This window comes from Desmodus rotundus, chromosome 13, assembly GCF_022682495.2.
Source record: "Desmodus rotundus isolate HL8 chromosome 13, HLdesRot8A.1, whole genome shotgun sequence".
NCBI classification, from domain to species: domain Eukaryota; kingdom Metazoa; phylum Chordata; class Mammalia; order Chiroptera; family Phyllostomidae; genus Desmodus; species Desmodus rotundus.
The window spans coordinates 27943362-27961928 of NC_071399.1; the positions used below are offsets into that span (position 1 = coordinate 27943362).

General features: G+C 53.4%; 1 protein-coding gene across 1 annotated transcript; it reads right to left on the bottom strand.

The window, feature by feature from the left end:
- Positions 1-3681: 3681 nt before the first annotated feature.
- GRK1 (G protein-coupled receptor kinase 1) lies at positions 3682-18309 on the bottom strand. The gene is made up of 7 exons (XM_024578961.3): positions 15957-18309; positions 14014-14141; positions 13599-13756; positions 12686-12769; positions 8796-8920; positions 6816-7017; positions 3682-5540 (listed from the first exon to the last, which is right to left on the bottom strand). Exons 1-7 carry the CDS (start codon positions 16653-16655, stop codon positions 5242-5244), a joined length of 1695 nt encoding a protein of 564 aa, XP_024434729.2. The 5' UTR covers positions 16656-18309; the 3' UTR covers positions 3682-5241.
- Between the last annotated feature and the right edge of the window lie 258 nt (positions 18310-18567).

The following is an 18567-nucleotide window of genomic DNA, read 5'->3' on the forward strand; positions in this document are numbered from 1 at the left end:
AGAGACGAGGCGGGAGAGTTCTCAGAGACATGAATTTTTTAAATTAAAACACTCTCTGGGTTTTGCTAGAAGGCCTTGTAACCATGATCTCCCAGATCCACATCACTCTAATGAGCCCAAGCAGGAAGGTTCGACTGCCCCAGGCGTCTCACATTTCCGGGTTCTTTTGCTCCTATACCTCCCATGATCCCTCGGAGCAAGAGTGCCTTACTGACCTTGGATTTGCAACCACGGGCTTGTCCAATGTCTCCTGTTTTAGCCAAACTACCTGCAAAGTGCACATCTCAGCAGCCCTGTTGAAGGGAAAGAACCATGCCCCTTGCACACCTGTCCCCCTTGCCTATGGCACATATTAAACATGGGCATGCCTGGGAAAGGCAGTGACCTCCAAGCTTCCCCGGAACCAAAGGGACAGGACGAGGCACGGGGACCACAGGCACTCACCCAGCCCAGCAAGTTGAAAGCCAGCCTGTGGCGCTCCACACGCATTTCCATTAAACACCGCATAATGCATTAGTCCTTAATAACCTTTATCCCGCAGCCCATTTGTCTTACAAGTAAGAAGGCTGAACTTGGGAAAACATTTTTCTACTGTAACCGGGAGATTGAGGTTTGATTTTTATAAAAATCATTTATCTTATCTTCATTTTAAATTGGGTATTACCTGAGTGTCTATCTTACTCATTATTTAATTTGATGTTTTCAAAATGAGGTTTGTCTTTCAAACTTGTTCTTCTATCTGCCTGCACTGTTTTCGGTTGAGGCCCACTGTGTGTCTGAGCCCCCTCTGGAGGGGGTGGACCCCGTTATGAAGTAAAAGGAGGTGTGCTCAGCCTTTCTAAGCCTCATTCCGGCTGAGCTCATGTGAGGTAGCTATATAGTCAGCAAATCTACAAAGACTGTAGACAAGGAAAAAATCAGCTGCCTATGAGGATATAATAAATAACCTAATAAAGGAGCAAAGGAGAAGTTTTGAGCGTGTAACCCGTGTTCCGGTGCTAAGACCAGACCCTGAATGTCCAGTGAGCGGTCCCTCCAGTCATCCTGGTAGGACCGTTGGGAGCACAGGGTTTTCCCCACAGTCTCCCTGAGGGCTGACCAAGAAGGGGACGGTGCAGATTTGGGAGAGAGCTGAGCGTGTCTCCTCCGTGATGCCCTTGCACAAAGGCAGCGGAGGGAGGGCCAGCCCCTCCCACTCAAACCCCGCCCACGCTCACAGTGCTCTGTTTCTTTCCTGAGATTTTCCATTTTTGTCTGCTCCAGTCTTTTCATATTTTCTCGTTGAAGCATGTTTTTAATGGCTCCTTTCAAACCCTGGTCAGAGAATCCCAGTATCTGCGTCATTCAGTATCAGCCCTGTTGACTGTGTCTTCTCCTTCCTGGGGGGTTTTCCTGGCTCTCGGCCGGAGGACTGTCTGTCACATCCTGGGCCTTTGGGGTGTTATGTCGCGACTCTGGTTCCTGTTGGGTTGTCAATATCAGCAACCCTCCTCAGACACAGTGCCACGTGGGTAAGCAGGTGGGTGGGGAAGAACAGAGATTTAACCTAATTTACAACAAACACCAAGTCATCCAAGGTTTTAGAGGAAATATCTGCTCAGTTGGGCGGGTGGTGATTGAGCACCTGGCACAGCTGTGGGCACCGCGGGGCCTGATAGAAGCCCAGGGCAGGTCTCTCACCTGGAGGAGCTTACGTCTGACCGAGGAGGCCCAAAGAGAAGCAGGCAACGCTGAGACTTGGCTCACCTGTGTTTCTCCGCCACCTCTCATATGGCACTTGGCCCCCAGATACCACCAGTTATGCCCATTAACTACGACCGCTCCTTGTTTTTTGTTAGCTACTGTGTTGATCAGATATCACCCCGTATTGCACTAGAGTCACCCCAATAAACTCTCTGGGCCTGCCTCATGGATGGGATGGCCTCTTTCTACCGTGGCTCTGTCTCTCACAGGCCATGACTCCATTCTGATATGCAGGTCTCAAACAAGTGCATGACTCAGGTTTGGAAAACAGGGGATTAATTGTATAAACCGTAGGGACTGACTAGCTACTGTGAATAGGGGAATAATGCAACACAATGCTTACCCTGACGAGGAACGAAGCAGAAGTGTGCGGATGCAGACATGCTGGAATTTGAGGTCTGATGAGCGGGGCCTGGTGAGCGATTTTGAAAATCTGGTAGCCATGGAGAGATGAGAATGCAGGCAAGGCGTGTCTGTGTGCGTGTGAATGCACACGGGCGTGTGTGGGAATGTGTGTACGTGTGCAGATGTATGGTCGTGTGTGTGCACATGAGTATACGTGATTTCAAAGGAAAGAATGCAGCTAGTATTCATATCACGAGCTAGAGAGTTCATCCCTCTTTTTTAAACTTTTCATTGTTACCCTTTTCCACTTGAAGAGAAATTGGGTTTTTCGGTTTTACAAACAAAATCTCCCTGAAACCATTTGGATCAAAGCATCTCCAGGGCCCCTCAGCACCCTGACCATCCTTCCAGGCATTAGGTTGCTAAGGAAATGCCATGGTGACGTTCTTACCACAATTGTGTGTCTAAACACACCCCCACCCCAGGATGGTAAAAGTGGGACATGTCTCGTCAGGCTTTCAGCCAGGGCATGTCGACAGCCGAGATCAGGGACCCAAGTGCCTAAGACCAGCCCCCCTGTAGGGACTTTGCCCCTGGTTTCTGAGGATCTGTGGCCAGCCTACAGCGTGGAGCATGCAAGGGATCAGAGATGAAGACTTCTCTGCAGAGGACCCCACCTCAGGCCTTCCAGGGCCCCTGATGTGTCTTGTGGGTGAACGCAAAGCCCAGACAGGCCAGCAGCACCGGAGCAGAATGGAGCAGGTTGATGCTGTGTTGCGGGCAGCAGGCAGCCCTGTAGCCCAAATAGGACAGCAGGCCCCCAGGACCCCGGTGAGCTCGGGGAGGTAGCTGGAATGAGGACCATCACACACTGCTGGGCAGCAAGACCCCTTGGAGTGGGCCTGGTCAGTGGACTGTGCCTGGTCAGGGGGCTCTACCTGAGAGATGCCCGCAGTGAAGGTCCCAAAATCCAAATCAAGAAGCCCCATAATGAAGGGTGACCATAGGCACCTGCCTGGTAGCTCAGAACTGCCCTGTCTGTCTTCCTCCTTCCCCAGCCTTAACCCCAGAAGCCAGAACCTGAGGGTGACTGGGAGGGCAGGAGAGCTCAGCAGGGAGAGTGGGGATGTCCCCCCACGCCCAGCTGGGAAAGAAGTTTGAAGTGACTAGAGTCCCTATTATCAAATGGGTGGGTGGGCATTTAAGTTAATGCCTTGAGACCACTGTTACCCAGAGGGGCTGCAGGCAGATGCATGGTCACCTCTGGGGAGGGGGGCAGCGGGGAGGGGGCACGGGGCTGGTGGGCCTCCAGTGGCCTCCTTGTTCTTACACCAGCGGGGGTGTCCCCAGTTGTCACAGTGTGGTCACTGACTAAGCGCCCATGATTCATTTTCTCTATGTGAAATTTTATATCTTAACAGTTTTTAAAAAACAAAGTGACTACAGGACTTTCAGTTGCCGATGCGTGAATACATGGGCCCAACTTGCGTTCGGGATTGGGGAGAAGGAAAGAGCAGGCCTGAGCAGACTCAAAGAGGCAGCCGGGGACACAAGTAAGTTGTGTTTGTGATTATATCCCAACAAACCTGCGAGTTCAATAAATACTTGTTTATAGGTTAAGTCACGGGCATGCCAGATTTAGCCCAAAAAAACTCCCACAAAACCCCACAATGAACAATGTTTTAGTGTTTGTCTTAGGCTATATTTGAGACATACACTAAAAAAATTATTTGGTGTTTATCTGAAGTTCAAATGTAACCGGCTATCCTGTGTGTTATCTGGGCATCTAACATAAGATAAAGGCCGGAAGGACCTCGCTGGTGAATCTGGAACAACAAAAGAAGGGCTTCCACCACCAGGCTCTGTGGGCCCCGGGCAGGCATGGGGTGATGGTGGCCAGAGGGAGCAAGGGCCAGGCCTCCACCTGTATAGACGAGACTGTTTAAATGACCCTGCAGGGCCATGGGGACCTAGTAGAGAATAAATGGCTATGGAAAAATCAGAAATGGGTGTTTCTTGCACCAGGATGTAGTGAAGTCAAATTTGTAGCCATCACCAAATCGATGTATAGCATTCCAGAAAACAAAACCGGACTTGAGGAAGGGTACAGCAGTTTGTCCTGCCAGTGGTTCAGCGTCCCTCAGTCCCCGATCCCTCATCTCGGGCCTGCCCAGGGAGATGTACGAGCTGGTAGTTTCAAATCACAGACCAAAAAGCACTAGGTGCCTCTCTCAGGAGCCCTTCCGGAGCATCCTATGCCTTTACAGCCCCACACGCACTGTCAAGAGAGAAGGACCATTCTGGTTCGGGTTTATTTCACCAGTCCAGGGGTGCTTTAAAGGTAAAGTCTCCTTCTGCGTAGGTAACTACAGAACACGCTGGAGATGTCTCCACAAAACCAGGGAGTCTATACCCAACAACCCTCTGTACCTCACACAAAGCTTGGGGGATGGGCCCTCTTTTCTACGTAGGCTCTAGGGCAAGTAGGAGGTAGTTGGGTCTTAGTGTTTGGCCAGCAACCCTCCGAAGCCACTGATTGTCAAGGTGCACTCTTCTCCTGAGGGTGCAGGGGGAGCTGATGGCTGTCCCCAGGACCCTGGCAGTGACCAGGTGGCAGGAGGAACAGGAATTCTATGTGAAGGGGCACCAGGCCAAGGTCCACAGTGAGGCCTCTATCACGGTGCCTGGGAGACCGAGGACTGTGGTTTGCCAACCCCTGGACCAACCAAGAGAAAGCTTCCGCCTAGGGTGGGGCTCTTGGAAGTCGCCGTTAAGGTGCCAGAAAACCCAAACTGAGCATCCTCTCATCTGAGCAGCCGTCTGCCCAACCGCCCAGCACCACTGCCAACTTGCCTGTCCACCCGAGAGCATGGACAGGCAGGCGTTGTTGGCGTACTCTGTCCGGGAGCCATTGTCGTGTCTTTCATTAAGTGACATGGGGTAAAAGAAGTGGACTATTTACAAGCTGGAGCTCCTGATCCCCGGGGCTGGGAAGTCTGGTGGCTCTGGGCCTCCTTTCTCCTGACCACGCTGTGAGGCCTCAGCTGCACCAGCAGCCTGGCCCGGGGAGCTGCCTGTCACCACTGTGGGCTCCCCTGACACACGAAGCCCTGTTCATCCCTGCCAGCTGTGGGAGGTCCCCTTTCCTCCAATCTAGGAAAGCAGACACATCCCTGACTTGGAGGAGGGAGCGGCCTCCTCCATGGTGCTTCCAGTCATGTCATCGGGCATCTGCCCGTCAGCACGCCACACATTCAGCTCCCCGAACGTGCCCGTCTCAATCATCTCCTCCTGCCAGGGGATGGAGCAGTTGCCTGTGGCAAATTCCTGGAAGAACTCTGTATCTGCTTTGTCAAAGACCACACCCTTGACTGTGGAAAAGGCCCCTACGTCCTGGATGTTCTTTGCATAGACAGTTCTGGAGTCTGGGATGAAGGGGGGTATCAGCATCCCTGTTGGAAGACAGAAAACGCAGATGTGAAATGTTGCACAAGGGAAGGAAACAGCCATCTGCCAAGGAATCCTCCCCGCTGGGCGAGCAGGGCCACGGCCTTGCCACCGCCCTTCCTGGAGGGCTGTCCGGGCTTCTAACAAGGAAATCAGCACACCTGAGGGGGTCCTGGGCTTCTCCCAAGGCCCCAACATGAAGGACGGTGTGTTCTCGCCTCAGGCTGCCACATCCACCCGCAGTGCGACTCTAGACACACGCCCTCTGCCAGCCTCCCCCGGGAATCGCCGCCTGCCAATCAGACACCTGAAACCTACCACGCTCAGAGCTGAACTCCTCATCGTCTTTCCAAAGCAGCTTCTCTCTCTAACCTGCTCAGGGACCATGATTCTCCCGCCACCAGACACAGAGCTTTGGTCTCCCAGGACCACCACCTGGACGGACCCTGTCTCCCTCTCTCCCCTCGCCCCCATCCCTCCTCTCAGCTCATGGTCCCCAGCTGGCCAGACCATTGCAGTGACCTCAGGGCTGCAGCTTCTCCTGGTTCTGACCTCTCTGAGCTGTGTGACCTCACCCCGCCCTGGGCCCGCCTAGACAGCTCCCCTGGTGGATGGGGCCCATCATCAGGTCATCCTGTAGCCGCCTCTGCTCTGACCCTTCCCAGCACAAGTAACTTCTCTTACTAAGGCACCTACCACTCACTGCTCTGTCACCCCAGGGCTCCTGCCATCCAGTCACATGTTTACATGTCCTGGCTGTAAGTTCTGGACACGTGGCTGTGTCCCACCCTTGTCTCCCACAGACACACGCACATGCGCGCACACACACGATCTTGCACATGACGCTTGATAACACATGCCGCTTGAATGAATGAATGAACGTCTCCCAGGCAGACAGCTTTGATCAGTCCTGCTTGAGTGGATCCTGGGCGCCAGGAAAGAACAGGGTGTGGAAATGCACAACAGCAGATTTGGATCAAAAGTAAGCCAGCATATTCCCTGCCTATCACATGCAACCTTTTTTGACCTCTGGCATATTTCCCAAAAAGCCTAATCCATCAACACCCAGTCTGGGGGTACATGGGGAATGAGCAGAGTGCTAGGGGGGTGGCTTCACCGGGGGCAAGAGGGCAGCTACCAGAGGAGTATCAACCAGGAGTCCCTGCTCTGCTATGTCGAGCTAAGCCTAGACAATACCAACAGGGCGGGTTGGGCGAGCGAGAGCCACCCAACAGGCCCACGCCCTGCGGGCCCCAGATCCAAAGGCATGCCGACAGTACCGGCCTCTAGCTGTCTCCAATTAATGTCTTTAAAGAGGGGGTTGATGCGGAGCCCATCACAAGTCCCATCTCTGAACCCCAGGCGCTTCTCCGGGTCCTTCTCCAGCAGTGCCTCACAGAAGTCCTTGCTGGCCCGGCTGAACTTGTCTGTGTACTTGACCGCCTCCGAGAGGATCCTGTGCTTGAGCTCCTTGTTCTCCACCTGCACAGTGGGACGCACATCGTGTGAAACCCTTGCCAAATCTGCCAATGTCACCAGAGCTGGCACCTCGGGCTCTAGGAGATGGGACAGCCCCTGCTGGTGCCCAGGCTGGGCCAGGGCTCTTCCCAGAAAGAAGCCGGCCCCTCATTCACACCGAGGCAGAGGTGACAGGAACCTGAGCGTGCTCCCCTCCCCAGCATAGTAGCAGTTAAAGGGCTTAATAGCTCGGGTGGGAGGAGTGGAACTCGAAAGGTGCTGGCCAAAGTTGGGGTGTGGGGTAGCTCAGGGAACCCTGGTTGACACTGTGGCACCTTATATATAACCATTCCTTAGGTACCCGAGAAAAAAAAGAACAACAAGAATAAAAAGTCAACTTTGGAGCTCAGAGCCGGCAGAGAGGTCTTCTAACTGGACAGAAACCTGGGGGTGCATCTGTTCCGCCTTGCTGTGAGTCGGCTCTATAGAACACGGTTGACACGCCACAAAGCTCCACCTTCGGGGACCCGAACAGAGGGTTTTGAACAGTCTGCAGAGACCCCCCACCATCCCCCCAAAGTCCCCTGTGCCCTCTGCAGCCTGCCTCTGCCTCCGGCAGACACTGGCCCGTCTCCGCTCACAATAGAACGGCTCTCCTCAAGTTGCCTGCAGTGAAATGTGCCAGAGTCGCCCTTCGTCTGGCTTCTCTCATTTACTGTACTGAGTCTGAGGCCTGTTCGTGTTGTGGGTGTATCAGTGTTCCTTCCCTCCTGTCCCTGGGGAGTCGGGCTCCGCAGTATTGATGGACCGCGGTTGGTTCACTTTGGACATCTCACAGAAGCTTATGTACATCTCGCATGCTTATGTGCACCCAGAAAATAGGGGTTCTGGTTGGGGCTGTGGGGCCAGCGCAGGCTCTGAGGTGGGAGCTGGGAGCTCCTACTGTGGCGCTCACTGTTTTGTCTCAGTTTGCTCTTCTGAGCTGTTAGAAGTCAGGAGAGAGAACTGGCTCCTAGAGTTCGAGCTGCCATTGCAAAGACACAGAGTGACCCTGTGTCAGTCACGTGAGGACTTTTGGCTCTTAGAAGACTGAAGACTTGGTTTGTTCCTACAACTGTTGTAGAGGGATGGGATTGGGGCCTGAGCTGGATACACTAGGATGTCCAGGCAGAAGGAAGTGATGGGCGTGGCACCCATCAGACTGAGGTGGGTGGGTCAGGTGCTGTGTCTACAGACTGCAGTTAACCCCTGGCTCCTGGAGGCGCCTCCTTTCTCACCCAGCCTCCTCACTCCCAGTCTATGGAGACACCGGGGCAGACAGCACAGGAAATGAACAAGGAGTGCGAGAGGCCAGGAGTCAGGGCACAGCATGGGATGTCCACTGTCCTCCAGGACATTCAAAAGAGCTGCTGTACTGTGCTGTGCCTGGTGTGGGGCCTGTGGCATCTTAGCATCGGGGGAGAGGGTGCTTAGTATTCGTCTGCTGTGAAGAGTACGAAGGAAGGCCGTCAAAGGGACCCAGGAGGCTCAGTGAGGCAGGGGGAGGGGTCCTGAGCACCGCTCACTGGGGGTGCCTTTGAGAGAGCTCAGGCATCTCTCTTCCTGAAAGACTCCTCAGTGTCGGGAGCTACATGACATGAAATCACTGTGTTCCCTGTCTCCTGCTCATGAAGGACCTACCTCGAGAAGCCTGGTGCTCAAGATTTAAGCTGCAGCGACACCTGCTCCTATGATACCCCACCTAGCAAGGAGAGTCAACGCAGGACAGCTGCAGGGTCACTGACTAGCCCACCTCGACCTACCTTCTCTCCCCGGGCTCGGAAGGGTCCTCTGGCTGCGATCATCTCATACAGCGTGACGCCCAGGGCAAAGTAATCCACAGAAAAGCTGTACTCCTCACCCCGCAAGAGCTCGGGGGCCATGAAACCTGCCGGGCAAGAGCACTGTGAGGACTCAGAGGTGCAGCTGCACGGCGGCGGGCACAGAACCGATGCTTCCAGGTGCGCATGGTGTGGGGGTCTCGCACGTGACACTCGGGGCAGAAAATCCTGTGATGGGGCTGCGCACCCCTAGCCTCCATGCACTAGTTAGTACCCGCCCCCCCCCAAGTTGTTCCCAGATATTGCTGAGTGTCTCCCTAGGAGCCAATTGCCCCTGGTTGAGAAGCACCTCACTGTACACATGCTGTGAAGCCTCGTGTCCCCTTAGGCCCACCGTGGCAGACAGAGTGGTGGTTCTTGCTTGCCTCTCAGGTATGAGTGTGACCTGTGTGGGCGTGAGGGTTGCAGACACTAACACTACAAGATGCTTCCCGAAAGGGCTCAGAAGGACAGATTTAAGCCTCCAAAGAGGGAGGGGGAGGGCGTTGTCCCAGGAACCACACTGGAGGCTGAAGCTGAGGGGAGTCAGCCAAGGCCGGGTTGTCAGCACTCAGGGAGGCCTTGCTCTCAACTGCTGTGGATTCAGGTATCGGCACCCTTTAGTGGCACTTATTCTAGCTGACCCCCATTGCATGCTTACTGTGTGACGGGGGAATGTGCAAAGTGACCTCATTTAATCCTGGTGACACCGAGAGGTGCCATCACTTTTCCCTGTTATTTGGAAACTAACTTGTTCATGATGACATGGATAGTAGGAAACAGAAGGATCTGGCCCAGGCCCTGAGCTTTGAACCGCTACATCATCCTTTGTATGGTAGCTAAACCCACCATTACTCCACCTAATGGTCCTCTGTAACTTAGCTTTCATTCCTAGCAAAAGCATTCGGGCATATAAAGGATTAGCTAGTTCTACAGGACCTGTTTGTGAAAATAACAGTGCCCTGACCCTCCTCCTCCACCTCATCCCCATCTCAGAATCCTTCTAGCTGGTTATTCTGGAATTCATATCCATACGTCTAAGTAACATGCTTATATGGCTGGTTTTGCAGCTCCCACGAGGGCCTCCTCAGCCGACTCCTTATTCAGGAAGCTGAGGGTCTGTTCCTCTTTCCTCCACCACTCTGCCCACACTCCTCCCTCGTCCCTCTCCTGATACGTCATCTGGCTAGTCGACTCTCAGCGCTCACTATTCCCCACTGAACCAAAAACTCAACCCAAGTTATATTTCCTTTCTGACATGTTTTTATAGGTTTTCCCAGATTACCTTATCTTTTCTTTCCTTTGCTTCGTTCTCTATGTTCTCATTATCAGTTTTATCCTAAATTCTCTGACTATTCTCTAACACCTGTCATGTTCTGATATATTAAATATTTTATGGACTTCATCCTCATTGGACAGTGTTCTGGAACCTTCTGACCTGCTCTAATATGGACTCTGGTGTGTGGCCTGTGGCCTAGAATCTCCCTGTCATCCTGAAACCTTTTCTTCTCTCTTTGTGTCCTCTTCCCTAGATACTCTGCTTTCTGGCTGAGTCCCTTATTTTGACCGAGTAGCTTCCTGAGGAAAGGTGCTGAAGTAAGTTTTTGACAACTTTTGTATCTGAAAATGCCTTTATTTTGCCTTAACACTTAACTGGTAGTTTGGCTGGGTATAAAATTATAGGTGGGAAATCATTTTCTCTCTTATTTTTAAGACATTTTCCCATTGTCTTCTCACTTACAATATTGCCCACATGTGATAACTACAACCCTTTTATGGGTGAGAAAGTGTGAGCCTGGCTCACACTGGAAACAGATTGTCTTGGAGCCTGGCGTCCACCTGTGCAGCCCAGTGTTGGGTCTGTGTGCCTAGATACCACGCAGTCTGACTCATAATGTTCCTAATCACGTGCTTTATGCCACTGTCTTGGGTACAGGGTGTCATGTTCAGCAAAGCAAATAAGAACTTGTCAGCTGTCTGTGTCTGGCTGGTTCCAGCCTCCATGAGCTGGTCAGATGCCTACCATTACCTCCTCTGTTCCCACGCCAGGTCTGTGCCATATGTAAGGTATTGGGGCCAGGTGCTGAGCTCCGCATGTTGAAAGTCAGCAAGATTTATTGCTTAACTGCCCCTGTGTAGAGGCCAGATCAGCATGTGGGAAGGCCAGTTTCTAGGGCCACTCCCTGGGGCCATGGCAGGTGTTATAAGCTGGGCACTGGCTTCTGTGCTTGGATGACTTCAGACATTCTAAGTTAAGCAAAGCTAATTGCGTCCATTTAGTTCTGATTCTTCCTTGTCCTCAATATACCCATGCTCACAGTGAGTTTCCAAGAGGGAGACATGCTTGGCAGCACCAGCCACACTGGTGTGACTGCAAATCCTTTATCCCCCAAGAGACTCCAGGAATCAAACTCCGAAGACCCGCCTAGCCCTGAATACACCTTTGTAAGTTCTGCTTTTTGGGGAACTACATTACTGTCCAGACTGTCTAGACTCCTTGAAAAAGATGTGTCCGATGAACCACAACTTCTAGATTAAAATGGGGCCCGAGAGACAGGCCAATCAGACTACAGGGATGCAATCATCTCCTGTGACAAGTCACTCAGTGGCACCTCTAGTCTGTCCCACCCAACTTAGTACCGAATGATGCATCTTTCTGTATCCTTAGGGTCTTCCGTGGCACCTGGGACTAAGCAAGAGCCAACAGCAAGTATTTGTTCAAATGAATGAATGAATGAATGAATACTACCTCAGTTTAGTTACTAATTCTTCCACGTATTGACTCATCTCCCCTCCTGTGTGGAAACTCACTGGGGACGAAGATCATGCCTTATGTGTCTTAGGCGTATCCCATGGGCTGGCACAGCACTAGCCAAGGTGAGTCCCCTGTTCACGGCCAACTGCAGAGGCTCAGAGGCTCTGGCTCTAGGGGGGTCTAGGGCTGGCATAGTGCAGAGGGCTGATGAAGAAGGATCCAGAGGCAGCCCCCTGTGGCTCTGCTGGGTGCCCCAGCCTTTTAAGTGACTCTGACCTCAGCCTCTGCTGCAGCTGTTTGAGGGTCACACACTGCACCTGAGCCCAGATGCTCAGAGCCACGCCTGCACACGCCCATCAGGAGAACCACCCACCCGGAAAGCCTGGTCTCTCTGTTGAAAGTAAAGCTGCAGGTCAGCTCAGGGGCCACAGCAAGGCCCATGGGGCCCTCTGGTGGCCGACAGGGCCCTCGCGCTCAGCACAAACAAGGTCAGGTGATATCCTTGAGGTTAAACTACTTCACATCCTGGCTTTGCAGTTTTCTGGGGCTTTCCCCTAATAATCTGAATCACCCTGAAATACGTGAGTGGTGTTTCCACGCACAGGCTCATGCCAAGAGTGGAACTTCATAGACTGGCTGAGGATCTAGAAAGTTCAAGATTGGACTTTCCCTAAATAAAGCCACAGATGAGGGTGGTGTACACTTTGATGACAGGTACAACCCCCCTGCCTGCTGCCAAAAGCCCACAGCCCAAGGACAGAGAGGATTCTGTGACATGAATGAAGAAAACCACTGAAAGCCTTCATCACAGAAGGTGCCGCGTGTTAAAACCGATAGTGATTTTTCAGGGGGGAAGGGTCATACCTGCAGCTGGGGCAGCTCCTAATGCAGGGTGCAAGCCCACTAGCCAGTCCTCCCAGCTCTAACATTTGTTCTAGGGGTGAAGGAGCCACTTCCCTACCAACCCCCAGCCCTCACCATGCCACCCGCCCCAGGCCACAGAGACCCTCCAGAACCCCTGAGGCCTCACTCCTCCCCCTAAGAAAGACAACTCCCACCCTTGCTCTCAGGCCCTTACCTGGGGTTCCTGCGTAGCCCTTGGTCTTGGTCTGCCCTTCCTTCAGCTCCACAGCCAGCCCAAGGTCAGAAATTCGGACATTGCCTGAAAAGCAAACGTGGGGGATGGTCATGTGCAGCTCCAAGAACAAAGGTGCCCGGTGTTTCTGGAGCCCACAGGAGCCAAGAGCCAGCCTCTGAACACATACACATGTGTGTGCACAAATCACACGAACGTGTATATATACACACACACAAGTGCTCGCTGGCATGCACATGTGTGCGTTCACACACTCACATGCACACTCCAGGGGGTGGGGGGATGAGGCCTCAGCACCCAGGTGCCTCTGCTCCCCAGACAGAACACAAGGGGACTGAGGGGTCCCACAGCACCTGCAACCTGAAGTCGGAGCATAATCCACCCAGGGTCAGTTTTCCCCTCTGCTCTCTCTTCCCCAAACTCTGCAGCAACAGCCTTTGATGATGCCCATTCGTGTGTGTGACTTGGTGGCAGAAAGGGAGGAAAATCTAAAGGCATGTAGAGGAAGCCTAAATCTCTGCTTATTTTCTAAGAATCCCAAGTTGACTTCACATAGAAGGCAGAAAGAAGAGAGTAACACAGTGAGAATTTGGCCATAAAGTATTAACTGTTTACCAATAGTCCCAGACGCTATGGACATCCTGGATTAACTCCTTGTAACTCTAGGTGCCTCTTTATGCACCAAATTTCATCAAATCCAGCCCAAAATCTTCATTTGGAGATAATGCCATTCTATTGCAAAATGGCTAAGGGAACAATAAACAAACTTCAGAAGTGTTCCGGTGCCACTTAAAGCTTTGACAAGCACTTGTCAAAACAAACCCATCCCCCCACAGATGACCCGTGGGACCACGTCCAGCTGGGTGAGGGGAGGCCTGAGGGGAGGCCGCCTCACCTTCGTCATCCAGGAGCACGTTCTCAGGCTTGAGGTCCCGGTAGACGATGCCCCGCTGGTGCAGGTGCTCCAGGCCGCTGATGATCTGTGCTGTGTAGAAGACGGCGCGTGGCTCCTGGAAGCCAGGGTTCTCCTCGTCCACATTGTAGATGTGGTACCTGAAGGCAGACTATGTGGAGGCCTGGGCTGTTCTGGCCCAACTACCAGAGTGTGACCGCGGCTTGGATGGAAGCACAATCTTGGGAAAGCAGGGGGGCTCTCAATCCCATGTTGGTTCAGTAAAGTGTCTGGTCATTTGGGGCCTCAGTGTTTAGCCTGAAGGACCTGCTGGGCCCCAGACATCCCCTTCCCGAGCTGGGCTACACGAGCCCTCCCGTCCCAGCTCCCAGGCAGACAAGGAGAGGAGCCCGTTTACCTTAAGTCGCCTCCGTTCATGATGGTCATCACCAGACAGAGGTCAGTCTTGGTTTCAAACGCATAGGCCAGAGAGACTATAAACCTGCTGTGCACTTTCGTTAGAATCTTCTTCTCTACCATAGCGCCCTGAAAAGCAAGATGTCGAAAAAGTACCCAGGCTTAGGCAGGAACGTGACATTGCCATAAAAAGTCCGAGTTCCTCAAACCAGAAAACATTCTGATCAACTAGAAACAGAGCTGCAAACACACTTTAAGAGTGGTTTGCTCTCTGACCAGTGTGGCTCTGTGGGTTGGGTGTCATCCCGCAAGGCAAAAGGTTGCCAGTTTGATTCCTGGTCAGGGCATATGCCTGGGTTGTGGGTTTGGTCCCCTGGTGGGGCACCTATAAGAGGCAGCCGATCAATGTTTCTCTCCCCCTCCCCTCTCTCTAAAAATAAATAAATAAAATCTTTTAAAAAGTGGTCTGCACAAAGCAATTGCAAATAACTTAAACAAACAGACATACAAATTAGTCATGTACAGAGGACTTTGGGTCTCCTGGAGCCTCCAGCAAGGGACCTCCAGCCAACCAGCCTTAAAAATGTCCGGTGAGGGAGTCAGCCCTGGTGCCTGGTGCTGACTTTCCTCCCCATCCTTCCTTACATCTAACTAATCAGCCTGCTAAGATCTCGGCCCCTTTCCTCCTGGCCAGGCTTCTGAACAGAGGACAGCTGGGATCCCAAGCCACCCTGCATCTCTGTTCATTTTCTATCTTTATTTTAAAAACTCATGATACCCATTTAACATGTTTTTAAAAGTGTGTTTGGAAAAGAAAAGTAGAATCCCTTTCTGAAGGAGGAATTCTTGATGTTGGAAGAAGCCTCTTTCTAGCCACGCCGCATGAAAAGATGTTGGGTTGATTTGCATTAAGTTCAACGAGGGTCCTGAACTTGGGAGAGAAGAGACTGTTGTGCCCTAATTGTTGGATTAAAATCACAGGCTGACAGCTGAGAGGGAGGAATGACTGCTTCCCCCCAAAGTCCCGGAGAGGGAGCACCATCCAGGAGCCCCGGGAGGGGCGCTTGGTGGTGGCTGATGTTTGTCCCAAAAAGCTGTGTTTGCCCCCAACGCAATCTGCACCTGGGCAGCTGGAAGGGACAAAGAACGTGCAGCTGGAAGATGAGCTCCTAAGACACTAAGCAGCTTTCGCTGATCCTACCTAAATGGGGTCTGACGCCAGTTAAAGAGCAGCCCCCACAACGAACAACCTGTCTGTGCCTCCATTAACCGCCGTCCCGGAAAATGGTTGCGCTCAGGGGGCAGCCTACACCCAGCATCACGGACAGGCTTGGCCCCTTGTAGAAGATGGGCACCAGCCCTGGTTAAGTTACCTGCGCACTCCCCATCACAGCAAAGCCAGGGCTGGGGACAGTTCCAGGAATTCAGAGCAAAGAATCAGAAAACAATCCCCCAACAGTCTCCCCCCAAACTGCTACTGTGTTTTGTGGTGTTGGTGGAAACCAAGGATGACAGAATGTGGGGTGTCATCCACACCGACAAATACGAAGGCCACCTTCCAAGGACGGACGTCAACACATCTATTTGTGTGCAGAACGTGAGGCTGATAGTTAAGAGCAGCTGGACAAACTGCGCCACAGGCTGGGAGGACCACAGAGGCCACACGCTGCGTCATTTGCCACGGCACTCCGGCCAGGCACACAGCTGCTGTGCACAGATGGGACTAACACAGGAGAGGAGACTCAGATGGACTAGAAACCAGCCAACGGCTGCACAGCAGGAGGGGCTCTGTGTGCAAACGGTAAGGCGAGCCAGCCAGCCAGGTGAGGGGCACCGTGCTGGGCTGGAAGGAGCACCTGAGGGCCGTCCCAGCCCACTGAACCCACCCGCCCATCTGCGAGATCTAAGAGCACGCCCTCCACTGTGCACAGCTGTGCTGCCCACCTGGTACCCCTTCCTTTTCTTCAGCCTCTTCTTGTTCAGCTTTTTGCATGCGTACATCTTGCCAGTCGCCTTCATCTGGCAGGCCGACACCTCCCCAAAGCCACCTTTCCCCAGCACCCTGAAGTCCAGGAACCAGTCCTCCCCCATGGGCCGGGCCTCCAGCCACTTCCATTGCAAGAACCTCTGGAAGTGCAGGCTGCCCAGGTACTCTCGGAACGGGGCCTGGCTCAGGTAGGCCAGGGTGGCCTGCAGGAGGGGCTGGAAGAGCCCGTCCCCACTTGCCACGGGCCCCTCCCGGAGCTTCTTCACAGTCCCTTCATCCAAGAAGCTGCAGAAAAGCTTGGCCTCAGGGTCCAGGTACTCAGCCAGGATGGCCCGGGCCTTCTGTGGCCGGAGGTCGTCATCTGCCATGTCGTAATCCTCAATGTCCTTCCAGAGCTCCAGGGCTGGCACGTGCCTTTCGTCGGCCTTCAGGAACTGCTGGAAAAGCCGCTTGCCGATGGGCTGCTCCAAGCACACACTCTGGAACTCCAGGTCCAGGCTGCCCCGGAGGGCCTCGCACTTGGAGAGCGGAGGCAGCTTGAGCTTGGCCCGGTACTTCTTGTCCCGGGAGGACGGGGCGCTGCTCCCATCGAAGCTGCCCCGGGCAGCGATGAAGGCAGAGTTGGCCACCACCGTCTCCAAGGACCCAAAATCCATCCCAGTGCCCCCCTCCCACCGCTCAGGCCCCAGGGGCCATGGGCTAGCCCTCGATGCCCGTGTCCAGAGCGGGCCTGACCCACTGACCTTGGCCTGTGCCCGTTCCCAGCTCTAGGGACAGGAGGCGTCCAGGCCGGTACAAGGATGACTGGGGGCCACACCAGGAGCCCCCAGAAGCCCAGCTGACACAGCTCAGGCTAAATCCCAGCCCAGGGTTACGGAGGGACATACTAGGAGTCGGGTGCAGCAAACAGGTGCCAGAAAAAGACAATCCCCTAAGCCGCTCCCAGAAGGATTAGAGGCCTGCCTGCGGTTTTCCTTCCTCTGAAACCATCTCTGTCTTGACAAACCCCAGGATCCCCCAGGAACACATCACCGAAGCCCCAGAGGTCCTTCCGAGCTGCCCTGTGCAGCGCCCTGGCCTCAGCAGCTGGGAAGACCGCCCAGTTGTTTCCTTGAAGGGACATGAGGCCAAACTGAAGGGGGAGGGGGGCCCCAAGGGAAACGTTAATTTATAAGGATGCCTGGTTCCTTTCCCCAGTCTATTTCATTTTTATTTTAAAGAAAAATAAGAAGCGAGAAGAAAGCTTGCTAGAATAGGAATTTAGAGAGAGAGAAACACAGGGCACAGACTCCTGGGTGTCTGCCAGTGAGACCACTGGCTCCGCACCCCAATCCATAGGTGGGGGCTGATGTCTGTGCCCACCTGACACTGAGAGCAGCCGTGCTCCATGTTGTGCTGCTGGCTCTGAGGACCTAGGGTAACCCCGACACCTGCTGAGAGGTCAGCTCTGCACCAGTTTCTTCCCCTCACCTGGGGTTCGCCTGCAAATCCAGACTGCCAAGAGAAGTGTTCAGGTGAGATGAGGACAGGGAAGCAGGAGACCCCCAAGCTACACTCAGTGCTGGAGCCCCATATGGAGTGAAAGGGGGATGAGGAGGCCTGGGGCACACTTGAAACACATCTGAGGGATACCTAGGACACACCCGAGACTCACCTGGGGTGCACCTGGTGCACACCTGTGGCACAACTGAGAAACACCCGAGGCACACCAGGAACATACCTGGGGCGCACCTGCGACACATCTGGGGTACACCTAAGAATGCCAGGACCAACGGAAATGTCAGCTTCATGACATCATAGCCTTGTCTGTTTATTCTAGCACACAGTAGGTGCTCGGCAAATGTTTGGGAAAGAATACCAAGGAAGTGAGTGGGAGGTTAGTGTTTCAGAAACGAAGAATGCCTGGGCCAGAAGAGGCCAGGGGACCTCCCAGACCATCTGTCTGTTCCGCAGTGGGAGGAGAGCGGTGAGATTCTGCCAGTGGCTGCGGGACAGGTTGAATCCTCCGTAGCAACTGGGGAGATGGAAATGAGAACTTGCTGGCTGTGTAACACTGTCCCCTGCCTCCCAACCAAGTAGGTTGGAGGGTCCAGCCCATCCACTTAACAGCAGGTAACCTTGGGCCAATCGCTTTAACCTTGTCCTAGGAGCCGACCAGATTTCAAATGGGACCGCGGTGCCCATGGTGTGTGGTAGAATGGAGCACCCCCCTGCTCAGCCTTCCCCATCGTGTGTCCTGGGTCAGTGCTTCCCCACGGTACCAGGCAGACAAACCGCCTGGATTCTTGCTGAAATAAATATTCTGCTTCAGAGGCCTGGGGCAGGTCTTTTACAGGCTCCCAGCTGGTGTTAACGCTGCTGTCAGGACCCCTGTGAGAAGCCGGGTCTGAGGAAGACAGCTCCCAGCGAGGTAACATTGGGCTACATTCCGGGAAGCAGAAGCGTTTGGTTAGACAGAGCTAAATGTGTTTCCTGTCGCAGGACTTACTTAGATTTTAGAATGAACTTGACTCTCGAAGAGGAGTGAAGTATGGTGTTTCCCAAACTCGTATGGTTATTTCAATGTAA